General features: G+C 42.3%; 2 protein-coding genes across 3 annotated transcripts in view; both read left to right on the top strand.

Annotated features, from left to right (window-relative positions):
• Positions 1 to 2,046: 2,046 nt before the first annotated feature.
• On the top strand, positions 2,047 to 7,299 carry LOC137301293 (G protein-activated inward rectifier potassium channel 4-like). The gene is made up of 3 exons (XM_067970748.1): positions 2,047 to 2,264; positions 4,722 to 5,994; positions 6,146 to 7,299. Exons 1-3 carry the CDS (start codon positions 2,049 to 2,051, stop codon positions 6,463 to 6,465), a joined length of 1,809 nt encoding a protein of 602 aa, XP_067826849.1. The 5' UTR covers positions 2,047 to 2,048; the 3' UTR covers positions 6,466 to 7,299.
• A 9,187-nt stretch (positions 7,300 to 16,486) lies between these two features.
• The window catches only part of zw10 (zw10 kinetochore protein), a 31,496-nt gene continuing 23,591 nt past the window's right edge, over positions 16,487 to 24,391 (top strand). Inside the window, exons 1-5 of one of the 2 annotated variants that reach the window (XM_067970929.1) lie at positions 16,487 to 16,636; positions 20,149 to 20,283; positions 21,227 to 21,328; positions 22,533 to 22,610; positions 23,443 to 23,614. In XM_067970929.1, coding sequence (XP_067827030.1) covers positions 16,532 to 16,636; positions 20,149 to 20,283; positions 21,227 to 21,328; positions 22,533 to 22,610; positions 23,443 to 23,614 — 592 coding nt within the window. In that variant the 5' untranslated portion in view covers positions 16,487 to 16,531. Of the gene's footprint in view, positions 16,637 to 17,690; positions 17,805 to 20,148; positions 20,284 to 21,226; positions 21,329 to 22,532; positions 22,611 to 23,442; positions 23,615 to 24,391 lie in introns of those variants that run through there. The other variant, XM_067970930.1, reaches the window with a different exon arrangement.

The raw sequence follows: 24,391 nt of genomic DNA, 5'->3' as shown, positions 1-24,391 counted from the left end.
AGAGATTGCGGGGGTGTGGGGGGGGGAGGGGTTCCAATCGCAGGGAGATTATCAGGTTTGCTTGGTGGGCTGGGGTGGGGTCCTGCTCCTCCTGGCCCACAAGCAGTTCTGGAAAGGCATTTACCTGTTGGATCCAGCCATTCTCGCCTCCCTTCAGCTGCCAGGTATCCCGAGGCCCAGGAAACTCGGCTGGCCAGAGTTAAACTTGAAACACAGATAAAATCTTAGGCACGCAACCTCATTGAAATATTTAAATGAGGGACCCGCTTCTGGAGAGCAGATTGGTCGCCCGCCCCCAAATCCGCCTCCGTTAAAACCGGAAGTGGGCGCGTTGGAGAGGGGTTGGGGTCAGGTTTGCCATTTTTAAAATTTTAACCCCCCCCCCCACCCATCCTGGGGGGTTAAAATTACCCCAATAACTCTGCACCCTTTAAAATAACTGACCATAATACATTAAAAAAAAATCTTAAATAAAACGTCAGCTATAATTGAAAGGGACGGCTTTGACTAAGGAAATTAAATAGAAGAGATCAAATTGTAAATTATTTTCATTGTTGCCGGCTGATCTTCCATGGCAAGACCAAATACAGTGTTAGGGTGAAGTGGGGTTAGAGGGAATCAGGGCATGTAAATGTATTTCAGTTCCCATTTTAAAGTGATGCATTCTGTCCTTACTTTTATACTTCCGTTATAAATTCCTGTATCCACGTTTATAATTGAAACTTGTCACACTGATATTACACCTTCTTGCCAGTGGTGGGACCGCAGTGCATCAACTTGTAAGAAGTAAGTGTGACATGTACAGGAACTTCATGCAGTACTTTTAACATATTAAAGATAGTACAAGTGTAAACAATTTTACAACACCATGTTATAGTCCAACAACTTTATTTTAAAATTCACAAGCTTTTGGAGGCTTCCTCCTTCCTCAGGTGAATGTCAAGAATTTTAAAATAAAGTTGTTGGACTATAACTTGGTGTTGTAAAATTGTTAACAATTGTCAACCCCAGTCCATCACCGGCATCTCCACATCATAGTACAAGTGGATAGTGGAGCTGCACACCAACGTAAATGGGACAGCTTCTATAAAGCAACCTGTATAGGTTGGAATGCCAAATCCCGTTTTAGTTCCAGGTCCAGGTCTCAGCATAAACATGGACAATAAAGTCTAGTACGTGCCAAGGATCTGTAATTAGGTAACTGTCATTAGGCAGTCAGTATGTAAGTGGTTGCTTTATGTTGTAAACCTTTGAGACCAATTGCTATATATAATCCACAATTTACTACTGTGGTTTTTCTATCTGGGAGCTTGGAGTCTAGTAGAGCTATGTGGAATCTGCAGAATGACAGGATAAGGTCCTAGTAATGTCTAGATCAGTGTTGTTCACAGATGTTTCATGGGAAGCTACAAACTGAAGGATTACCTTGCTCGAGGGGCACTCTGAGGAATGCAGCAACATGTGGGTCCTTGCCTGATATTCGCTACACAGTAGGATCTGGATTTCAATCACTTCTCTGTGGACTGTCACCAAGTGGAGACCAGGCCCTTCCGACAGTGAAAAAAAAAGTGATAAGATGCATAGTTCCATTAAATAGTTCTATTTTAATAGCGCCCAATCACCTGCTTAATGGAAGTTGGGATAACCAGTCTCCTGGTAGAATTCACTTGTCTTTTTTTTTGGTGTAGAAAAGGGAACAGACTGAATCCCAGATTATTCACAGTCAGGAAAAGCATGAGTAGAGATCCAGAGGCACAAAGTAACGGTGAGTCTGCAGAGGGCGATTAGTAAAGAAGAGAAGGTCCCAAATGGCTCTTTGACAGTAGTAAGAATACCATTGGTCTAACTTTTCTAGTGCTCTTGAAACTATTGCAGATATAAAGAAATAAAACATATTAAAAAACTGACAGTCTTAAGTTTTTTTGTTATGTTAACAAAGAGACCAGCTAATAAGTATTTTATTTGGTTGACTTTAGAATGACAATGAATGCTTCTTCTTTTTGCACTGGTCTTTTTACTATGCTTTGTGCATTGCAGTAAGGAGTATCATGAAAACCACCACTATGAGCTGCAGTATGGACCTGTACCGGGACAATGGGGTCTATGTCTACCATCACATCAGTTCCATGCCAACAAAATGCAAGGAGCACAAAAATCGTCGAAACTCCATACCTCAAGCCCAAACTCCTAAAGGCAAGCACATGTTGGCATATCTCCCGAGACTTCCGATGGACACAGGCCAATATGGAACGTTTTCAGTAAAGGTGGGCAAATATACTTGGGGTATCACAGATGGGGGGAGCTGCCTTTGTTGTTGGGAAGACAAACAGATAGACCAGCAGTATATAATTTTCATTGCCAAGGCATTATGAGTTTTGACGTGAATTGTTGAGTATTTGACCAAAGTAAGGCTTGCCTTTTTAAAATAAAAGTAGTGCCCCAACCTCCCCATGACAGCCTGGTGGGTAAAGGCACTGTCTGGTGTGGTACTGAACTACACCAATTAGAGAATTCAAGGCTCGATCTCCAGTCCCCTGAGTTAGCTGTTCTGAGCCAAAGTCACAGTTAAGGCCTTATAACCGGCCTGGATTAGGGAAGGCAAAAATCAAGTCCTGATCACTTTCTAATGCCCACTGCTGGAAAGCAAGTGTATGGGTGTTATGTAGGGTTGCCAACCCTCCAGGATTGTCCTGGAATCTCCAGGAATTAAAAATTAATCTCCTGGACACTGCTGCAAGCAAAACTGCAGAGAAAAATCATAGAGGCATTAAAAAAAATTACGTTTTTTTTTCAATTTTCTTTGAACAGTTTAGCATATTAGTTATAGAAGTATCGGCGACGGGAAAAGAAGCCTGTTTGACTGACAGTCAAGAATCATCCAATTGGGTGATTGAGAGTCTGTTTGCTTTCCAATTGGCACCTTGAGGATGGGCCTGTTGGGCAACCAATGGCGGGAGCATGGGGGGGGGCGGGGCTGTTGGAGGTCATGTGATAAAACCTCCAGGAATACAGCCAACCAGAGTTGGCAGCACTAGTGTCGTTTGAGGAGAGGATCAGGCTTGATTGTGATGCTTGTCAGCAGCAAATCGAAGACGAAAACCCATTGTCCGGGCACACTGATTTGGGTGAAGTAACAGCGGACACCTGTGGAACAGAACTCAACTAGAATCAGCGTCTTCAGGAGAGCAGCGGAGCTAAGGGCAGAAAACTGGAGAAAAGACAGCGACCTTTTTTTTGTGCGAGGTTGTAAGGTCCTGCTGGCTGCCTGTCTCTCCCTCCACACAGCGAGGGTGCAATTGGTCTTGGGCGATGGCTTCAAAATGGGCGATAGCGAATCGGCAGGCCGTCTTACAAGCCCCTGCCCGATTCCCTTTTCCTTTGCAGTTAATAGAAAAGAAAATCGGGCGGGGTGTACAGCAGGCGGCCGATTCGCCGTCGCCCGTTTTGCTCTACTGTCCAAGACCAATTTCACCACCAGTAAATTTTACAGATTAAAATTATTGCACAGCACTTACACAGAATTACACAGAATGTACAGCACAGGAACAATGGCTCCATGCCGGTGTTTATGCTCCACTCGAGCCTCCTCCCGCCCCTCTTCATCTCACCCTACCAGCATATCCTTCTATTCCTTTCTCCCTCATGTGCTTATCTAGCTTCCCCTTAAGTGCATCCATACTATGGGCCTCAACTACTCCTTGTGGTCGTCATTTCCACATTCTAACCACTCTGTCGGTAAAGAAGTTTCCCTTGAATTCCCTATTGGATTTATTGGTGACTATCTTATATTTGTGGCTTACATCTTGAAGTTTCATAAAGAGTACATACTGCACAGTGTAAAACACTGTAATTTACACACTGCACTTACAGCCAAATTTAGACAGCAGTGCATGATTTCCTAAAACTTTCCAGAAATGTAAATAGCCACTACTGTTTCCACACTGACTTTATGTTTATTTAAAATTTGGAATAAGAATCTGAAAACAAAACTGGAATAAGTCTGAATGCTCCCAGCATTTTAACAATGTGAGAAGGCCCCTAGTGGAAAAGAGGAGAGAAGATCTGTACTGAAGTAGTGGGTAGGTGGTACCTGGCTTGGGTTTTAAAAGGTTCTCACTTGCAAGATAAAACAGAGACTATGGAAGGTAAGCAGTTGCACAGCTTTGCGATGCTGGAAAAGGAAGAATTAGAGTATGAGACAGAGCAATGAGCCATGATTTTAACATAGCGAGGATGGAGGAATTTAGCAAGCAGACATGAAACAATTCATTTAGTAGACTCCAAGATGTTATTGAAGTTAACTATTTCCATCTGATGCCTGATTCCTCTATGAGTTAGTCAATAACTGAGACTGGGAAAGCCCCAGGTTGAATCATTTGGCCATGCTGAGTTAAGTGGTGTCAGTAAAGGCATTGTAATTGGCCCCAATGTTTTAGGGCTGGAGAAGTCAATGGGGGTAATTTTGACTTTGGGCGATGGAGTAAAACAGACGATATCAGATCAGCCGCTCGTTTTACATCTCTCCTGATTTTTATTTCTATTGAACTCAATGGGAGAGATGCATAACGGGCAGCTGATCCGATATTGCCCGTTTTACACTGTTGCCCAAAGTCAAAATTACCCCCAGTGTTTTTTGTGTGTGTGTGTGGGGGGAGGAGAGGGGAGGAGAAGGACAATTGATAAGAAAAAAGTAAAATATTTCAATTATTTCTCTCTTGTAGCCAGAAACCAAGTTGATACCCACATTAGATGAAATGCCGAAATCGCCACCAAACGGAGGTTCCTCAGCTTCTGGGAGCACTAGTATTATTTCAAACTTAATGCCATTGGTAGGCTGGAAGGCCTGTGAGACACATACCACCAATGATGCTTCAGCTTTGCAGCACGGTACTTGTGAAATTATAAATTGCCAGCCTCCTACACCCACCTCAACCACAAAGCACAGGCTAGGTGTAGCCATCGATATGAATGAGTGTCCCAGGTATCGTCGGATATTGGCTGGTGGGACGACTTTGCAAGGCCTCAACAAGAGGTGGTGCCCACGGCATACTGGCAGCTTACCCAATCTTCCAAATCATACTCGGAATATACGGACATCAGCGCGAAATGTCTTATCTGTTCCGGGATCTGACAAGTCCCCAAAACAGCGGTGCAAACTGATGGGCGACAACCGGCAACTCTTCATTGCTTCAAATCAACAGAAAAGACAGCGTTATGTAATGAAAGATGGGAAATTCCAAGTGAACCTTGGATACATTGGAGAGAAGCAAAGATTCTTGTCTGACATTTTCACTACAATAGTGGATCTGAAGTACCGATGGTTTCTGGTTGTCTTCATGATGTGCTACATTGTAACTTGGATGACCTTTGCAATTTTTTACTTCTTGGATGCATACATTAGAGATGACATTAACCATATAGGTGAAGCTGATTGGAAACCTTGCTTAGATAATGTGGATGGCTTCATGTCTGCGTTACTGTTATCTGTTGAAACTCAAAGGACAATTGGTTACGGCTCGCGCATGGTGACTTCTAATTGTGCAGAAGGCGTCATTTTACTCATAGCTCAGTGCGTCATTGGTTCCATGATTGATGCCATGATGGTGGGCTGCGTGTTTGTGAAGATCTCACGGCCCAAGAAGCGAGCCGAGACTCTGAAGTTCAGTAAATGTGCTGTGGTATCGCACAGGGACGAGCGGCTTTGCCTGATGTTCAGAGTTGGCGACCTAAGGGAAAGCCACATAGTTGATGCAAAAGTAAGAGCCAAGCTCATCAAATCTAGACAAACAAAAGAAGGAGAATTCATACCTCTAGAACAGACAGAAATTAACCTTGGCTACGAGACCGGGAAAGACCGTCCCTTCGTGGTAGAACCTCAGATCATCAGCCACTCCATTAATGACAACAGTCCTTTCTGGGAAATGTGTGCTGAGTCATTGAGGAGAGAACAGTTTGAAATTGTCGTGATCCTGGAAGGCATAGTAGAATCAACAGGTCAGTTACATCTTCACCTCTTAAAGGTTCGCTGTGGAGCACAATGTGGGGCATGTGACCTAATCATGTTGCACTGTTCTATAAGATGAACAAGCAGAAGTACTAAGATCGCAATTGATGAGTTGGCTCTTTACTTTGTGTTCCTTTACAGGAATGACCTGCCAAGCTAGGACTTCCTATAGAGAAGACGAGATTCTCTGGGGTCACCGGTTTGAGTCCTGCATATCCTTGGAGAAAGGTGCGTTTCAAGTTGACTATAGCAAATTTGACAAGACATTCGAGGTACAGACGCCACTGGGCAGTGCAAAGGACATGCAGGAGGTAAAAGAAATAGAGACAAATTATCTGTCCACATTCAGTCTGTACTGGGATAGTCTGAATCACTCCTGTGCCAAAAAGCAGGACCGTCATTTGACCCGGAATCACAATGTTGCAGAGGAGAGTAACATGGAAGACACGGAGAATGACTGATGTAATTTTCTTGCGATCAATAAAAATGCCATTCTGAATTCAGGGAGACCAAAAGATTTAAAACCTACAGAAGATCAGAGCTAATGTGACATTGAATAAGTACTTCAGAAAGAACTGGATAGGAAAGTAATTAAAGGCTATGGAAATAAATATAGGCAGGGATGATCAAATATTCCATGGAACACAATGATTTCTGTGTTGCAAAGACTACAGAAACTAGCATCTGAAAGCAATGACCCAGGGTTGAAAAATTGATAAGTGGGGGTGGGTAGATAATCTGAGTTTACACTTGATTAACCTTTGGGGGGTCATTTTTGAAGAATTTTCCCTCAGGAGATTTAATGGGTGGGGTAGAAGCCACAATAAGGTAGACTGCAAGTGGCTTGTGCAGACATTGGGCTAGATGGGCTGAATGGCCTTTCCTCATTCCATGCTTTCAGATATTTTAGTCTCTCTCCCTAGAATGAAGTTCCCCCATTGTTCCTCCATATTGAGGCTTGCTACAACAGTTGCTTCATACTGTAGCTTACAAGATTGATTTGATTCAGGTAATAAAGCCTAGCTCATTTAAAAGTTATCACAGCTCACATAGGCACTGAAGACTTTGGAATATAATGCATAACCTACAATGAGACTTTAATAGATATTGACCCCAAAATTCTTCGGCTCCGGGAGGGCAGAATGGATGATTTCCACCAGTGGGTGGGGGCAGGAATTTGGGACTGCACCCCACTTGCTGCGACCCTTTATATTCTGGTGGAGGAGGGGGTCGTGGATGGATCTTCTGTCTACCCTCATTTCCAGGGGGTTTGCCTGGGTAGTTGCCTCATGAATTATGCCCTTAAAAGGCCTCAGCAAAACTCTTGCCAGCTAAGAATTGGCATGAGGCCTGTTGAGGCCTTTAAGAGGCACCAAGCCTTTACTAGGGCAAGGTAATCGATCTGAGATCAGCTGCCTTCCCCAAGAGGCCCACTTACTCCATTGGGAGCAGAAGACTAGGAGGTACTTTTCCCCGGTCTCTGGCGGGCTTCCTCTCCGCCACTGAAGAGGCAAGGCACCGCTCCAATATTCCGACTGATGGTTCAGGATGGGCACTGATGAATCACCCTTGCAGGTGCGATGCAACCACCTCTGGTGAAGCAAATGATCCTGTCCTTGTAATTTTGGGATTGGGTTTGAGGTTAATGTAGCATGAGTGAATGGGGGTCCCACTTTGTTGCACTAACGCCAGCAGAGCAGGCCCCCAGGGATTTCTGGCCCACTGTACTCCTGATCTTTACAATATTGTTGCTTCTTATTATCACACAGTTATTGCTGTAAGGATGTCGACATATTTGCCTGAAAATTCCCTTCTGTTGTAACTTTGGTTTGATTTGCTCATAAGCGATTTGTTCAGAATCAGATTATCAAGTGTTATGAACTGTATTCTAGGATTGCACCAGCATTAAATACGTATTGCTGAAAAAAAATCCGTTTTATTCAATGGTGTGATCTAGAGATGAACGTGAGCAAATGAATATAAATTTCTCTATTTAAAATTTCTTCTGTCATAGCCGCGCCACTGAAATTACGACAGAACATTGGGAAAATGGGCCTCATAAGTCGCAGGATTTTCCCCACCCTCTCCACAATGAAGAATCTTCACATCTCAACTCTATGCTCCAAGAGTCTTTTCCATCCCTTTCCCCACAATATAAAGTGCAGTCTCTCTGGGTTGATGGTCTCAAGGATTGTTTTCGCCCAGTGGAAGGACACCGGTCACTTTAGTCACTTTAACCTCTGACAGTAAAGTCTGGGTTGGATTTGAACCTAAGTTTCAGACAGGCCATTATCTAGTTTACTGCATCACCAAGTCCCCATTCCCATTTTTAAAATTCTCTCATGTCCTTTCAAACATTGTTCATTAGAAGACGTATTTTCTCTTGCCCTGACAAATAAGGAACTTTTATTATTATTCCGTGATTAAATTAGGTGCCATACCCGTAGAGAGGGTAACATGTAAACGTTAATTTTATTTTGCTCTTTCAGACGTTGATGGACATGTTGTGCATCTCCTGTTGTTTCAAATTTCCACCATCCATGGTTTTTCTTTTCACCTGAAGAGTCCAGGATGACTCTTCCTCTGATTTGCCCCCCCTCGGCTGTGGGGCAGTGCCCATGTCTTTCCTGGCCAGCTCCCTTCGAAAGTGTGGCTGAAATTGGAAATTACACGTTTGGGGAACTGTGTGGAGAAACCTGTATCCTAACAGTGAGTGGCAGATTGGATGCCAACATGCTATGCCACCCTGCCACAACTGCCTGCTTCCACCTCTATAACAGTGTTCACCTCTACATCACCTCAGCCGCTGATACCCCCATCCATGCCTCTTTCATATCCGGGTTGACTTTTCCGCTATCCAGCCTTCTATCATCCGCTCTACACGAACTCCAGACCTCTGTCACCTACATCCTATCCCACATTAAGTCCTGCTCAACCAACACCGCAGTCCTCGCTGATCTCCATTTGCTTCCCATTCCCCCAGTGCGTTGAGTGCTCTGCTCTTTTGAGTCTGGACTGCGTGTTGTCACATTGATGCAGTAGGAGACCTCGTCTGAAGTTGGGGCTGAGGCACATTGTTGGAGAAGAATAGTAGGATCTTCAAGCAAAAAAGATTTTGAACATTCATAATGCCTTTAACGTCCTCAGTTAGTCCCAAAGCACTTCACAGTCAATGAAGCACTTTGTAGTGACTGTTGTAATGCAGGCAAATGTGGCAGTCAGCTCACACACAGCAAAGTCCCACAAGCAGCAGTAAGATACGTGACCAGATCATTCGTTTTAGCGATGTTGGTTGAGGGATAAATATTGGGCAGGACACCAGGGAAAGCTCCCCTGCTCCTCTTCAAAATAGTGCCATGGGCTCTTTTACGTCCACCTGAGAGGGCAGATGGGGCCTCGGTTTAAAGTCTCATCTGAAACATGCCGCCTCCGACAGTGCAGCACTCCCTCAGTACTGCACTTTGCTCTGCATCTGGCTGTACTATACCTGACCTGGGAGTGCTTGATGCTGACACTGGCGGGGTGATTTTAAACCCCAAGAACGGGTGGGTTGGGGGCGGGTGGGAGTTGAAAATAGTTGTTTTTTGGGTCATGACCGCAACCCAGCTTTATTTCTGGCTTTAACATCGGCGTGGAAAAATACAGGCTTCTCATTGGGAATGTAAAGTCCGAAAATTTTGCGATTACGACCCAAAAAACCAACTATTTTCAACTCCCACCCGCCCCCAACCCACCTGTTCATGGGGTTTAAAATCACCCCCTGGGTGTCCGAAAATGAGAAAAGTTCTGTGCCCCAGCACTAACATCCCTCACCTTGATAAACACGAAACAGTCTATTAATACAGTTTCCGCCGCATACAGTGGGTGTGTTCCTTCTAAAGTGGTTTGCCCGCTATATGCGGTGGATGGTAAAACCAATGCAATGAACTTCTTCTTGAACTGCTGCAGTCCGTGAGGTGAAGGTGCTCCCACAGCGCTGTTAGGTACAGAGTTCAAGGATTTTGACCCAGTGACCATGAAGAAACGGGCGATATATTTCCAAGTCAGGATATTGTGCGGCTTGAGGGAGGGGAACTCGGAGGTGATGGTATTTCCATGTACCTGCTGCCCTTGTCCTTCTAGGTGGTGGAGGCCATGGGTCTGGGAGGTGCTGATGAACAAGCCTTGACGAGTTGCTGCAATACATCTGTTATATGGCACACACTGCCGCCAGTGTGCGCCGGTGGTAGAAGGAATGGATGTTTAAGGTGGGGGATAGGGTGCCAATTGAGTGGACTTCTTTGTCCTGGATGGTGTCGAGCTTCTTGAGTGTTGTTGCAGCTGCCCCCATCCAGGGCAGTGGAGAGTATTCCATCACACTCCTGACTTGTGACTTGTAGGTGGTGGAGAGGCTCAAGGGAGTCAGGAGGTGAGCCACTTGCTGCAGAATACCCAGCTTTTGGCCTGCTCTAGTAGTCACGACATTTATATGGCTGGTCCAGTTAAGTTTCTGGTCAATGGCGACCCCCCAGGATGTTGAAGGTTGTGACAAACGGTTAGCTCCATTTGCCCGATAGAGGTGGCTGCCCATGATATGTGAGGGTGGTGTAAGTGGTGGGAACTGCATTAGTAAAAGGTCATTTACAAAACCTTTCAGTCGGTCCCGTTGTTTAGGATAGCATGAGGTAGCAAACTAAGCGCAGAATCATTAAACAGCTCAGCTATTTTCAGCAGTGGGTTAATCAGGATTAACGCAGAACACACCCACCGATCTGTCAGTGGAAAGGAGAATTAAAATCAGATCTAGCTTTGCTCGCTGAGGCACTGCTTAAAGTGGTGGCACACACCTCTAAGTATTTAGCAGGGATTCAAATACAGGAAATGTTAGAGCCTTTGCAGAAGACCATGGAAGACTTTCTATGAAACGTATTCATCAGTTGCATTAAAGCTGCAATTATCCCACAAAAATGTTACTGAGAAAACGAACAGAAAACACAAAACAGGCACCGAGGCACCTGAACTCCCTGCTTTGTGTTCAGTTAGTGGTGATGAGTATAGATGTGTATTTTAATTTTATTTTTTAAGTTGACTCTTAGATTTGAAAAACATTCCAATTTCAATAATGCACAGCAGTTTCTGAAATGTAGGCACAGTTTGCACTTGATTTAATTTGTAAGACAAAAGTAAAACACAAAACTAAATTCAATTTTAAAAACACCAAAAGCAATGCATGTGGTTTGTGTATCAAGGAAACTTACATTTTTTAAACCAGAAATTAGGCTCAATTTCTTTACATGTATTATCAGTTTGGTAGATTAAGCCTAACTCAGCTCTTTTTTCACTTGGACAAATGATACTTTTAGAAGATTGCTGATGAGGGTATCAGGGTTTGAGACACACTGGTTGCTGTTATACTGGAGGCACTGTCTTCGGACTGTTTCCTGCAAAACAACCTGACTATTTTTCCGGTCTCATCTGTGCAGCAGCTGAGAGCCACTGATGCCATCTGGTGGTTGCAGTTTAAGATTTTAGCAATGGAGCCATTTCATTATCACACCTGGTTTCCCTTAAAACAACAAATTGTAAGCAGCCGAGGCAACAAGGAGTGCACCAAACTTGCAATTAGAAATAATGTAAAACAAAAAGCAAGAATATTGTGGGTTAAACTCCACTCGAGAGACTTGGGCACCTAATTTAGGCTTTACATCCCAGTGGAAAACTGGGAGATTGCGGTATTGTTATCAGATAAGATGCATATTCAGGTGGATGTCAAGGACTCCATTGCACTATTCAAAGAAGAGCAGAGAGTTTGCTCATTGCCCTGGCCAACATTCTGCCCTCAACCACCATCATTAAGAACAGAATCATCGGTTATTCATCTAATTGCTGTTTGTTGGACCTTGCTGGGTAGAAGATGGCTGCTACACTTGCCTACCCAACAACAGTCACTACAATACATTGTATATGAATGGGCAATAAATGCCGGCCTTGCCAGCGACGCCCACATCCCGTGAACGAATTAAAAAAAAAATGCCTTGAGATACTTCTGAAAGATGTGATAAAGCATTACATAAATACAATCTTTTTCACTCGGCAACCTAATTTAAACAAGTTTTGGGCATGAATTTGAAAGAAAGAAAGAAAGAAAGAAAGAAAGAACTTGCATTCATGTAGCACCTTTCGTGACCTCAGGACTTCCCAAAGCAGCTCATAGCCAATTAAGTACTTTTGAAGTGTTCATCACTGTTGTAATGCAAGAAACACAGCAGCCAATTTGCACACAGCAAGGTCCCACAAATAATGATCCGATAGTGTGTCTTAGTGATGAAGGACACCAGGGAGAACTCCCCTCCTCTTCTTCACATAGTATCATAAGATTTTTCATGTTCACCTGAGAGGGCAGATGGTTTAATATCTCAGCCAAAAGACAACACCTCCAACAGTGCAGTGCTCCACTGGAGTAGTAGTTTAGATTTTATGCTCAACTCTCTGGAGTGGGTTATGAATCTCAACCTTTTGACTCAGAAGTGAGAGTGCTACCACTGAGGCCAGTCTGGCACCTGTTTATATCAGGATGGTGTTATTTCTAAGATGCACCGGAGCAGAAAATGACATCATACTGAACAGGAAGTTTAAAGGGGCCATTTGTCATTTTGTCATTGGTTGTGGAAGCATTTATAGATGAATCTGGCCATTGGAACGCTAAAGTTTATTTTCAATGAATTTTGAAACAGTTTTACCCAAATACAGATAATAACATCATAGTTAAATGTTATCCCAGATGACAGTATTGGCTCAAAGCTGAGGCAGGTGCATCTCCTAAAAAATTAAAAGATTACCTTGATGATTCCTTAGATGCTGTGTTAACATTATCCCTATCTCAGGACGTGGTGATGCAGTGAGTTAGAACACGATCCATTCTACTTTAGACCCTGGGCGTGAATCCAATTCCAACTGGCAGTCTCTTCTCTTTTTCAGCTGTAAGAAACCTACATATAATTATCTCGGATTACCTTCAGCACAGTTCCTTATGGGTGTAAGTCGATAGCACAACATCGCCTGTAATACCACAGTAATTCTCACAAAATTATCTGTTTCAATTAGGAAGCCTGTAAGAATGTTGCAGGGATGGAAATGTCTATATTGGTGTAGTCTGAAACATCCTTCTGAAACTGGGGTTAAGGCACATTATTGGGGAAGAGTAAGGGATTGTCAATCCACATTTAACCCATAATTTATCTGACTTAGGTGTGCTTAGTGTTGGCACAGGGTATCAGAAATGAAGAATATTCCATTCCCCAAGACTGATATCCTTCACAAAGGAGACTGAGAATCTGTCCAGTAAACCTCAGCCAGGCCACTCAGAGCATATAAAGTGGGATATGGAAAAACATGCGGGGTTAATTTTTATTTTGTACAATAGTGTATAACGGGTGATAGAGAATGAGCAGCTCCATTGACTTCAATGGAAATAAAAATCGAGAGAGATGTAAAATGGGCTGCTCATTCGCTATTACCCATTTTACACTATCGTACAAAGTCGAAATTACTTCTACGGTGTCTTCAGGAAGCCAACTATGTATCTCCAGAGAGTTTGTGCCCTGGCACGTTTCTACAAAAGGAGATGCAGGGAAACTTCTGTCTCTTTCCAACTTCTTGCAGAGATGTTCTGAAGTTAAAAGAAAGACCTACGCTTATACAGCCCCGTATCAGGGCTCTCAAAAATGTCCTAAATTGCTTCACATACAATTCATTAATTTAAGTTGTGGTGAGTATTGTCATATAGGCAGGAGAGAGTGGAGTCACATTTTTCGGCAGTGCACAAACAGGTGACTCGCTTCATACTCGCAAATGATTGCTCGAAGCTGTCAAATGGCTGTTAAGAGGAGAAATACTCCAGTGCATCTCTTAAAACATGTGCAAAAAAGTAAAAAAAGGGATTAAAATGTTAAGAATCCTAGATAAAAGCATACTGCAAATCAAAATATGTAATACCATTATAGCTCTAATCTGAGAAATGTGACTAAAACAGACCATTTTCAATCTTGATTGAACTAATCTACAAAAAACATAATCCTAAATCCAAATCATACAGATCTGGAGCAAGCAACCACAGTTGAAGTTTTTATAAGTCCTCAATGAGTAAATGTGCTTATTCTTCATTAATCCACTGCAACAAAACAAAACTAAGAAAGGGATTTTTCATGGGTCGGCAGTGCCACGAGATTCACTATCAAAGAATTATGAAAAACTTAAGTAGAGAGGGAAAGATGCAATGGGCTTCTAATCTGCAGCTTTAATCCCTGAAAAATGGTGGACAAAGCCACCTGAAGGGAGGTGAACATTAACTTCAGCAAAAACGTGCAATGTATTAAAAAGCTTCTGTGTTCACAGTAGCTCAGACCAAAAAATCAGAATGATTTAAAAATGTTTCCCATACATTTCGTACTGCACCTGAAGTATACCAACAGAATATTTAATGGCAAGCCATTGACTTACTTGTGGGATAAATATAATACTGAAAAGTTTTAATAAGAAAGACTTGCATTTATATTGCACTTTTCACGACCTTAGGATGTTCCAAAGCACTTTACAACCAGTGAAGTATTTTTGAAGCGTAGTCACTGTTGTAATGTAGGAAACGCGGCAGCCAATTTTCACACAGCAAGGTGCCCCAAACAGTAATGTGATAATGATCAGATAATCTGTTTCAGTGATTTTGGTCAAGGGATTAATATTGGCCAGGACACTAATAGAATGTAACTACCATTTAGAAAAATGCTGTATCTATCTGAGTGGATTCAAGGGACTTGCAATGCCCCTAATGTATGTCTGGCTGAAGGGGCAAACCTCCCAGCAAGCACTGTGAACAAGACACAGTGGCATACCAGTCAGAGACAGACCTGTCAAGACTCATGATCAGCAAAACTTATGAAGACTGTAACACCCATTGAAACATGTAAAGTTGTGTTCATTTTTAAGAAAAATAAGATAGCATGGAAACAGAAAAGGCCATTGTCCATAAAGTCTGCACCTTCCATAGATCATATACAATCTACCCTATCCATTTAGTCTGCTGTTGAAAATAAGTACATCTTGATCCCCAAAAGTAATCAAATAAAACTCCGGAATATTCTTCATATCTTCACTATTGAGCTCTGGGTTATTCTCTCCCCATAGGGAGAAATATTCACTCTCGTCCCAACAGCAGCAGCTCAGGAATCATTTATTCTCTGGAGTATTAGATAGTCTCATGCTGTATCTATTACCATAATCTTTAATCCTACTCCACATATTCACTGCTCTCCATTCTCATGCCACTTTTGTCCTGAAGTGTCCTGATAGACATACACGCACGCACACATATTATATATAGATACATATAGCTGGAATATATCAAATTTGCTGTCCGTGTTATGCACTCCTTAATTGGGGATCTCCATTCTGTGACACACAGTCACGCCTGCAGCTGCAAGCTTTTAACACTAGCTGCAGCTTCATGAGTTCCAGAAGCTGCAGATCTCCATCCCTATACCTACAGCAGCATTAGTTCACTGAAGGAGATTCCCTGTGTCCTGACTTTCCGTGAGCAAAGCCGCAGGTTGTTCAGCATACCCTTGAGTATAGAAGATTAAGAGGTGATCGAATTGAGGTGTTTAAGATAATTTGAGGATTTGATAGGATAGATAGAGAGAAACTATTTCCTCTGGTTGGGGAGTCCAGAACAAAGAGGCATAACCTTAAAATTAGAGCTAGGCCATTCAACGGTGATGTCAGGAAGCCCTTCTTCACAGAAAGGGTAGTGGAAATCAGGAATTCTCTCCCCCAAAAAGCTGTTGAGGCTGGGGGTCAATTGAAAATTTCAAAACTGAGATTGATAGATTTTTGTTAGGCAAGGGTGCTAAGGCTTGAGGAACCAAGGTGGGTAAATGGAGTTAAGATACAGATCAGCCATGATCTAATTGAATGGCTGAGCAGGCTCGAGGGCTGAATGGCCCACTCCTGTTCAGAGTGGGTGTATCTGTGATACTCAGACAGACAAACAGGAATACAGACACACACCCTCTGCTGTGTATATTCTAAATACATACTTCATATGTGCAGCAAAATGTTTCATGTGGTTAAGCTGAAATGAGCATCATTGGTGTATTTTCTTTGTGGTTCACTGTGTAACACACTCCAGCCTCCAGTTTTATTAATTTCAATGGGCTTACAATAGACAATTCTCAAAACATTGTCACTATTTGCAGTGCTGAAGTAGAAGGTAAATTCTTAATCTGTAACAGAATCAGCAGCACCGGGCAGATTTATTTCTTTATATCAGCAGAAATTCTGGATGCAGCAACACTCAGATTAATCCTGGTGCCAGTCTGCACTTAGCTGGAGGGATGGGTCTGAACTCCCGCGCTTTGGTTTGAATGGAGAGTGCGCGGGGGATCACGGGAGTTGTGGCGGACGGTCAAATGACTACAACTCCCGCCGTGCCTTGCGGCGGAGTAACTGTCGCGCCTGCGCAGAGTGGAAGAATTTCGCGGCGGCGGGTGAAAAATGTCGTCGTTCGTGGCCGAGGTGCTGGCGTCGTCGGGGAAGCTGGAGAAGGAGGATATCGGCACCAAGATCAGCAAGCTGGCCCGCCGGGTGGAGGAGGTGAAGGTAAAGTGGGTTGGTGCCGCTGGGAGGGTGTTTTGATTCGGGCCCCGAGGGAGCCGAGCGGCTGGGAGCTGCTGACAGGCCGGAGCCCGCCCCGGAGCCGGTGTGTCTGTCTGTCTGTCCGTCCTGTGTGTGTGTGTGTGTGTCTCTGTCTGTCTGTCCTGTGTGTGTGTCTCTGTCTGTCTGTCCTGTGTGTGTGTCTCTGTCTGTCTGTCCTGTGTGTGTGTCTGTCTGTCTGTCTGTCCTGTATGTGTGTCTGTCTGTCTGTCCTGTATGTGTGTCTGTCTGTCTGTCCTGTATGTGTGTCTGTCTGTCTGTCCTGTATGTGTGTCTGTCTGTCTGTCCTGTATGTGTGTCTGTCTGTCTGTCCTGTATGTGTGTCTGTCTGTCTGTCCTGTATGTGTGTCTGTCTGTCTGTCCTGTATGTGTCTGTGTCTGTCTGTCTGTCCTGTATGTCTGTCTGTCTGTCCTGTATGTGTGTGTCTCTGTCTGTCTGTCCTGTGTGTGTGTCTCTGTCTGTCTGTCCTGTGTGTGTGTCTCTGTCTGTCTGTCCTGTGTGTGTGTCTGTCTGTCTGTCTGTCCTGTATGTGTGTCTGTCTGTCTGTCCTGTATGTGTGTCTGTCTGTCTGTCCTGTATGTGTGTCTGTCTGTCTGTCCTGTATGTGTGTCTGTCTGTCTGTCCTGTATGTGTGTCTGTCTGTCTGTCCTGTATGTGTCTGTGTCTGTCTGTCTGTCCTGTATGTCTGTCTGTCTGTCCTGTATGTGTGTCTGTCTGTCTGTCTGTCCTGTATGTATTGTGTCTGTCCTGTATGTATTCTGTCTGTCTGTCCTGTATGTATTGTGTCTGTCTGTCTGTCCTGTATGTATTGTGTCTGTCTGTCTGTCCTGTATGTGAATGCTTGACACCTTTCCAGTGTCAACTTTCACTCATTTGTGGTCATCTTTATTTTTGGTTACTGTGGGTGTCTATTTTGATATCTATTTCCATTTGCTTCATTGGATTCACAACGGACCCTGCTCTTTTCCACATCGTTCACCTGAGGAAGGAGGTAGCCTCCGAAAGCTTGTGAATTTAAAATAAAATTGCTGGACTATAACTTGGTGTTGTAAAATTGTTTACAATTGTCAACCCCAGTCCATCACCGGCATCTCCACATCATTGATATCCCAGGTTAGTGATTTGTTGTGAGAAACGTACCTAAAAATTGTACTTTGTTTAAAAACAACTAATTACTGTTGTGACATGCTTTGTCTGGCAGAAAGCTAGCATCACTTTTTGGTCTAATAACAAACTTGTTTGTACTTTGAGAAAGTAGAAAAACTTGAATGCGTGATCAGCTGGAGCAACGTAAGGTATAATCTATAGCTGTAGCTGTGTGAATGATGGAGCATCGCTGCAGCTGATTCTGGGGTTTGTTTCTACTATCATAGGTGCAACTAACAACTGAGTTTTTTGACAGATTTAAATAATCTTTAAAAATTAGCCAGTTGGGGGCAAAGGCATAGAATTTATCACAGGGTGTCACTTTGTAACAAATCACTAACCTTAGTTGTATTTATAAATCATAGTTTTGATACTATTTCCTCCTCTTTCTCTTTCCCCCCCCCACACCCCCCCCCCCACCAGTGTGGAGATGCCGGTAATGGACTGGGGTGGACAAATGTAAGGACTTGCACAACACCAGGTTATAGTCCAACAGTTTTATTTTAAATCACAAGCTTTCGGAGCTTTCCTCCTTCGTCAGGTGAGACGAAGGAGGAAAGCTTGTGATTTAAAATAAAACTGTTGGACTATAACCTGGTGTTGTGCAAGTCCTTACATTTGTCCCCTCAATGTTGACAGCTCTGTTTGTCTTTTAACAAGTTTTAACCCTGGTCAGGGAGCGAAGGCTGGGGCTGAGATGGGGACCTAAGTTCTGATATTTGAAATTAATGTGAAAATGTATTAAAATATTAACTAATACTTTTAAATTGTGAGATACAGAGGGAAATGGACATATAATCTACTGATAATTCAAAGCTGTTTTGCTCTTAACATTTTTAAAAAAATTATCCAATAATGAAGTTAAGCAGCCTGAACAAAAGTGGTTTAAAAATGTTGAACTTGAATTATCAGATCATTGGAATTAAGTGGGTTAATTTTTGGTACCTGGTTTTAATTATAGAAATCTCTGGGTAATCTGCATAAAAAATCTGGACCGCCCTGTCTAGAACTGGACGAGTGGCAACCCCATGAGTACCACGGATACAGCATTTCACCTCCTGACCAGCCTCTCTCCAGTTCTCCTATCCCTATCTCTGACCTACAACTTGCATTCCTCCAACTCTGGCCTCTTGTGCATCCCCCACTCCCATCGCCCTACCATTGTCGGCCGTGCCTTCAGCCGTTTAGGCTCTAAGCTCTGGAATTCCCTCCCTAAACCCCTCCAGCTCTCCTCCTTTGACCAAGCCTTTAGTCACCCATCCTAATATCTCCTCCTTCGGCTCAGTGTCCGTATTTATCTGATTACACTCCTGTGAAGCGCCTTGGGACATTTTCCTACATTAAATGCGCTACATAATTGCATAGCGACCAACAATGTTCCTTTTGTACTGTCCGGATAAACTAGATATAGCCTGGAAACAAAAGTCTGGAAACGATGCTGTTTTGCAGGCACCAAGTCTGCTGTGACTGGTAGAAGAATCCCAAGGGTTTGGTCTTCCCAACTGCACTTGATGTATGCTGAGTGTGGAGTTGGCAGACAAATCTCGAAGCAAAATAGAAAGGCATTATATTTTCATCGTGTAAAGCGTCAATATATATGTTTTTTTTATTCGTTCATGGGATGTGGGCGTTGCTGGCAAGGCCGGCATTTATTGCCCATCCCTAATTGCCCTTAAGAAGGTGATGATGAGCCGCCTTGAACAAAGTGGAAGTGTAGTTTGCACGTATTTTTTTCAGTGTTGTCGTCAGGTTTCTTTAGCAGATTGATAACTGATAAGCTATAAAGCCCACTTAAACCAATATCCTTGAGATACCCTCAATCAATTAGCTCAAATTGCTTCGATTACCATCGCCACAATGACAGACCCATAATCACCAGTGCCTTGCCCTGGCGTCATGCAGCTGAAAATGCTTTTCCGAGACACAGGCCAAATCTGTCCTTTGTGTTTTTTTCACAATGTAAGTGGACACTGTACACAAATTTCACATGTCCACGATTATATTTACTGAAATCCTTTTTGGGGGTTGGGGGAGAAACAGCTACATATGTGGGGCTACATAAGTGTATCATATAACTGCCATTGCACTTTATTGCAACTCTCGTGACTACACTGCAATATTTGAACACTGACTTTTTTGTAAATGACAATTTAAAATATGAAAATGACTTTTGTATAAAATCACCAGTTTTCTTTATTCAAAGGTGACGACATTAAGCTTATCTTGCTAATATAGTTACAGCCCTTTTGCTTGAGGCTTATGGTGATGTTATTATGCTGCTAAGGTGAATAAGACAGGTATTTTGTTGCAGGGTGAAGTTTGCGACATGATCAACAAGAAGTATGAGGAGTTCATCCCAAGTTTAAAAAATGGAGAGGATTTGGTAAATCAGGTGGATGGGATCTCGATGGAGATAGACGTTCTGAAGTCACAGATTGAAAATGAGGTAACTGAAGAAACAGAAATGAATGGCAGATTGTAGCAAAGCCTCATTGACTAAGCCAAGGCATTACACCAAGGTGTATTTTAGGTCTCTGAGTTATATTTAGAGTTATACTGCCAGCTGTGCCTTGCAACGAGTCACACTGAGTTCAACCATAAAGGAGGTCAGCACGTTCGTGCTTGGATGCAAGCACAGAGCTCTGCTCTCGTTAGCTAATTTTTAACGTTGGAATGCGAGCAGGAGCGTTTATTCTCAATGAACAACATTACGTACATGATTTTAAAATGTCCAGTAGGTCCAATGGACCACTCAGCTAACTTATAAAATGCATTATGCTGCTGCCAGTGTGAATCAAACCGGAGAAGGTCTCATCTCTTGGATTTTGTACATTCAGGAGGCTGGCCTGATCATGGCCTGAGTTATGTTGCTGCTTTTGTGTTGCTGTGCAGTGGAAACTGCTTTGCACCAAGGCTGAAGCAGCAGCATAAGTCTGCAGAAGGGTTGGTTACTGAAATTTCAGTGCTGCTTTTTTAAAAGTTTTTTTTTATCGTACAGATGCAGACAACACATACTGTACAAACAGAAGAAAACAGATGACTGTAATAAATTACACATTTCTCAATATACTTCAGATTGGCTGCACACAATATGCAGGAAAACGTCAGCTTTTCCATCTCTTTTCCAGCTGGCTTGCTAACTGCTTACCTCAAATATTATACCTAGACTCAAAGCATCATGAATGAATTAATTTATTTTTGCACTGTAAATCTATAGGGAAGAATGTCTAGATTCCTCCCTCTAGATTTAATAGTGCATAGTATGAAGGTGGTATAGGAACAGGAGTAGGCCACTCAACCCCTGGAGCCTGTTCCGCATTGAGTTCATCTTGCACTGAGTTTATTAATCCATAGAATTAAGTTCTCACTATGATTGTGCACTTTAACAGGTGCAGAGCGACCTCTGTGTTGCTGTGACCGAGTTCAGTGAACTGAAACAACAGCTGGAGAAAAGTACGATTTTACTGAGTGTGTTGACACAGTTACATGAGGTGCGTGGAGAAGGCGTTGAGGTTGCCTTACTTTCCTGTTCTGGAATAATTTTCATTCTCTCTTACTGTCAGTTTTCTTATAGTAAATTGTTTTGGGCTGTTTCTTTTTGTTGGGGGATGGTGAGAAGTGAGAAAGCTATCCAATTACCTCAGAATGATTCCTCATTATCAAAACCTTTCCTGGCAAAAGTAGCCACCGTTTCTGTTAACTTTCTCCTCCTTGCAGTAATGATTTGAGGGAGGGAGGAAGTTCAGGCGGTATAATTAACGTTTGCTCTACATGTAGAGGATAACAGGAACATTATGGACGCATCGCACATGATGTAGTCAAGAGTTATAGATTAATGGCACTAGTGTATGGACGAGGCCATCAGCAAGCTCACTGTTTAAAAATAAATAAACTGAAATGACAGAAGGATGTTCTTAAATAGATTTCATCTTTATAGTGAGACTTTCATTTTCTGTTTCAAAACCATTCTTCCTCATACAATTAGCAACTTTTAAAGCAAAATACTGCAGATGGTGGAAATCTGAAATAATAACAGGAAATGCTGGAAACACTCAAAGTCAGGCATTCATCTGTGGCGAGAGAAACAGAATTAATATTTCAGGTCGGTGACCTATACTGCAATGCACTCTGAATGCTACGTTGGTATATTAAGCAGCATTGAATTTTGTCAATGTTAAAGCTGCCGTCAAATATTTTGCTCCGTTTAGGTACTTTTATCTGTTGTAAAAGGCATGCATTTTTCTTGTAAAAGAAAATTTTTCTTTTCAGAAAATATTACAAATACACAGATCAGTCAGCATTTGTAAAAAGAAAAGTTGTTAATGTTGGGGGTGTGGATCCCTTATCAGAAGTGGAAAATAAGTGAACTTTTATTAGAATTGAATCAAATTTTAAAAATGGGAGCGGGAGCTATTGGGTTAAATGCCCAAACAGGTTTTTTTTAAAAATAGCTGGAAAGAAGTGAAAACTGCTGAACAATTATGGAGAGTATCTCAGTGAGGAAAAGGGCATATAATAGCTAGAATATATTGAAACACAGTTGCTATCTGAAATGAGAAAAGAAGGGAACATCTTCAAAAAGCCCATTTGCCTCTAGTTGTCAGTATCATGAGCTTCAAAGTCTGTTACATTTTTTGACTTCCGGATATCTGGGAATGTTTGATTTGATTTTTTTTTTGCTCACTGTCCTTTCAGTTTGATACTGCTCTGGAAACACATCAGCAAGCTTTGTTGGAAAAAAACTACACCAAATCTGCTGTTAACCTCAATAAGGTAAGTACGTCCATGACACACAACTGCTTTTAGAGTCATAATACTGCGAACTATTTGAGATTTAACAGGGTAGACATGTTGTAAATGAGAATATAAGTAGACTTTTGTGATGCTGAATTTTTCTTCTTGAAATATAAAAATGAATTGCTGAAACTGCAGTGTTACAGCAATAGTTTGCTGGAGTTATAATTTGACTGTCCGAGTCTTGCTATCCAGTCCAAGCCTGAAATTTGCAGTAATACAAGTAACAGCTCCGTGCACGTTGACTTTTCATTATTTCCCGCTAACCTCTCTTTTGAAATCCTTTTGGAAGCTCTGGTGTTGTGGGTATTAACATGTTGCCATCATTATCTTGTACAGTTTTAAACTTCTTAATGGGATCTGGAGGTTCCATTTTGCACACCACAATCGAAAGAAAACTTGCATTTATACAGAACCTTATCGCGTTTCTCAAATATATCAAAATGCTTTGCATATGGTGAAATACTTTGATGTGGAGTGACTGTTGCGTAGGCAAACGTGAGAACTATTTTGTGCACAGCAAGATCCCACAAATGGCAATCGGATTAAACTGTTAATTGTTTTTGGGGTGTTGGTAGAGGGACAGTGTTGATTAGGACACTGGGAAAACAGTTCCTATACTGATAGGCAGAAGGGCCTCAGTTTAACTTGATTTTGTCTGAAGAGCAGATGTTTAGCTTATATTCCTGAAATGCCTCATGTATTTGTGATCAGACTGAAATATGAATAGTTTGAAGTTTTTCTCTGACTGAGTTCAGTTACAGCTGCAAACGCGTCTTAACGTTCTCTTGTTTCTGCTTCTGTTCGCAAGGCACAGTCCAACCTGACCCTATTGAAATCAAGGAAGGGTGTTGAGCTGAAGATGTTGAAAGTGCTCGGCACGGAGCTCACCATACAGAAGGAGAAATTGCTGTATCATCTGGGTGAGGAGTGGAAGCAGCTGGTAATTTGGAAGCTGCCTCCTTCACCAGCTCCTATAAAAGGTGAATCAACTGATTCTTGTTTTTAGAGAAATAAATAATACAACTCAGGTTCGAGCTACGAATACCTAGATACATTTGGAGTAATTACAATCTGGTTACATCAATATCTTTTTTTAAAAAAATTCATATAGTAGAAAACATGTGCACACATTTCCTGTCAGCTTTTTCCATTCTGAATTCCTGTGTCCTCATTTACAATGGAAACTGCCTTTGTGAACTTGTCACATTGTAATTACTACCTCTCACCAGCGGAGGCGCTGCAGCAGCACCACACTAGGGGAGCAGGGAGGTATAATTACAGTGTGACAAGTTTACATAGGCAATTTCCATTTTAAATGCTTGTAAGAAGCTATAATAGAAATATAAAAATTAGGACAGAATGTATGACTTTAAAATGGGGAATGAATTATATCTGTACACCTTGGTCCAAATATTCCCCACCCTCTAACCCTGCTTCACCTGAAGAATAAACTAGATCTTGACTCCCCCTGTGCATCGCCTTGGGAGATCGACTAGTATATATTAAGTCATGCTGATAGCATGTATTTCCTGTTTATGTCGCACAACTTCCTGTAATACATTCCCTGTCACACTTTGTTGATAAGCCTATTGTTTAAACAGCATAATTCCCTGATGTGTAACACTATGGGAGATGTAATATAAATGTGCATATGTATAATTAAAAGATTATACAAAGGATATTTTACTTTTATCTTTTTTTTCCCTTTACACCTTCTGGTCTTTCTGGTTCATGGTGGCAAATGTTAAGGTGTTAAT

Source organism: Heptranchias perlo, chromosome 33 (assembly GCF_035084215.1).
Source record: "Heptranchias perlo isolate sHepPer1 chromosome 33, sHepPer1.hap1, whole genome shotgun sequence".
In the NCBI taxonomy this organism is placed as follows: Eukaryota; Metazoa; Chordata; class Chondrichthyes; order Hexanchiformes; family Hexanchidae; genus Heptranchias; species Heptranchias perlo.
This window is presented reverse-complemented; position numbering and strand designations above follow the sequence as displayed.

Coding starts and splice junctions, on each gene's coding strand:
- LOC137301293 (XM_067970748.1), top strand. CDS start 2,049: ATGAAAACCACCACTATGAGCTGCAGTATGGACCTGTACCGGGACAAT. Junction 2,265..4,721: donor ATGGAACGTTTTCAGTAAAG/GTGGGCAAATAT, acceptor TCTCTCTTGTAG/CCAGAAACCAAGTTGATACC. Junction 5,995..6,145: donor AGGCATAGTAGAATCAACAG/GTCAGTTACATC, acceptor GTTCCTTTACAG/GAATGACCTGCCAAGCTAGG.